The following is a 2087-nucleotide window of genomic DNA, read 5'->3' on the forward strand; positions in this document are numbered from 1 at the left end:
AACCCCTAAATTCTAGGGAGAGATTCAAAGTAGAAGGGGAAAGAAAAACAAATGACACCCAAACAAGCACAACAGTTTCAATTTTTCTTTTTTTTCAAAGAATTTCATTTTTCCTTAAAACATTGGTTCTTCTGCTGCTGCTTCTTCTTCATGCAAACTCTAATGCCAGGGTATCTTACCTCTGGCCCATCATCTTCTGCTGTTGATTTCTGGCAATGTCGACAAGTTATAATGATTCCCATTCACCACCACATACAAATCACGGGCAAGTACCATACGTGACTCCGCCGGTAACGGTGACCCTCACTGTTATCCTCCTTGTTTTCTTCTTCGGTGGCATTTTCTCCATCTATATCTGCCGTTGTTTCATGGCATACCTAGTTGATACATCAAATATGAGGAATTCTGGGCGTTTACCATCTAGCAATGCTGTCCAACCAACGGGCGGCGGAGGTGGCGGAGCCACCACCAATGGCCTAGACGCTTCAATCGTTAATGCATTTCCTACATTTTTGTATTCATCGGTGAAGGATCTCCGACTAGAAAAATGTTCTCTAGAATGTGCAGTTTGCTTGGCTGAATTCGAAGACGAAGATGAGCTTCGCTTGTTAACGGTTTGTAATCATGTGTTTCATCCAGAATGTATAGACTTATGGTTTGAAAACCACAACACATGCCCTCTCTGCAGGAGAAGTCTTCTGCCATCGGATGAGAAATCATCACCACCAGCATTTCAAAATAATAATGTTGTTACAGTATTATCTCCACCGCGGCCGGCGGAGAACGAACAACAGGAGAACGGAACAAGAGACGATAATAACAGTGTGTCTTCGAAGGATGATGAAGAAGAAGAACAAGAAGAAGAACGTGACGAGGTAGTGTTGGTGGTGGTGGTGGACGACAAAGAAGAAAGCCATGGGCAGGACGCAACAAGCTCTGCCGGTGCAATTGGCACAGAAAATAATAGAAATGTAATACAAAAGCAAGAAGGTGAAAGCAGGAGATGTAAGAAGTATCCAAGATGGCATTCTACGGGGCATTCTATCATAAACATGAAAAGAGATCCAAATGATAAAAGGTATACGTTGAAATTGCCGGATCATGTGAAGGAGCAATTGGTAAGGGGTCATAATTGGACAGGAAGTTGCACTACGTTTGGAGATTTGTCAAACGATGATGGCGATGTCACAAAAGTGTAGATTCTTGTTTTGCTCTTTGTACAATCTCATGATTCATTAATCTTTTTTCCCCTTACCCGTTAACATTTCAAGTTTTAGCACTTGTTTCTCCTTACTTAGGGGTCAGTTCTACAAGTTAGACAAACGGGTAAGGGTCAGAGGTGTTGGAGGAAGAACACGAGCACGGCTCCTGAAGGTAGGAGCAATTAATTCAGATTTGCAGATGGCCCTTTCTTGGTTAGCTTGGAAACCCCTTGGATCCCTTGAAAGTGGAGCAAAGCATTCTTTCATCATAGAAAAAACACAGCAGATCAAATTAGGGAGTCATCACTCATGATTCTCCTGCAGAAAGAATTTCCACAATGAAAATTTTGTTTATTTTTCTTGGGGTTGTTTCCGTGTGAGATTAGGAGGAGAGGGGGGAGAGGGAATGATATAGAACAGGTTAGGAGAACAATTTTTCCTTGGTCATTATCACACACAGTCACCAGAACTGGGAAAGTGTGGTATGACAACTTCAAATCTAACACCTCTTTGATTTTACTATAGCATTGTATGCTATCCTCAGGAAAAACTCATTTGAATCTTTAATTATTACCTAGATGACAAAAATAATCTTCCTTTTTAACAGATAGGACAGATTCTCGTAAAAATAAATCATTTTTATTAGAAAAGCATGTACATGCTTGTAATTTGAGGGTTTCATATAAATCTTACTAACAAGGTATTTTAGTTAGGAAAGCCTTTTTTTTTTCCACTAAGGAAAGCCTCAATTTTGCCAAAGTTAGGGGGTTGATTTTCCGAGTTCTATTCCATTTATGCTCGAACTGCATTTGTACCATATAAAGAGGGTATAATTTTGATCTCATTTCTTTTTCCCATTTTAGTTTTGAGTTTTATCATCAAACT

The 2087-nt window shown here is 39.9% G+C and overlaps 1 protein-coding gene across 1 annotated transcript; it reads left to right on the forward strand.

Annotated features, from left to right (window-relative positions):
- Positions 1-215: 215 nt before the first annotated feature.
- On the forward strand, positions 216-1199 carry LOC149012264 (RING-H2 finger protein ATL29-like). The gene has a single exon (XM_089157562.1). The coding sequence runs from the start codon at positions 216-218 to the stop codon at positions 1197-1199; it is 984 nt and encodes a 327-aa protein (XP_089013688.1).
- The last annotated feature ends 888 nt before the right edge of the window (positions 1200-2087 follow it).

This window comes from Hakea prostrata, chromosome 6 (genome assembly GCF_041222555.1).
Source record: "Hakea prostrata isolate BN-2017 chromosome 6, UWA_Hpros_2, whole genome shotgun sequence".
NCBI classification, from domain to species: Eukaryota; Viridiplantae; Streptophyta; class Magnoliopsida; order Proteales; family Proteaceae; genus Hakea; species Hakea prostrata.

Excerpts from the sequence above, each read along its gene's own strand:
- LOC149012264 (XM_089157562.1), top strand. The coding sequence starts at position 216 with ATGTCGACAAGTTATAATGATTCCCATTCACCACCACATACAAATCAC.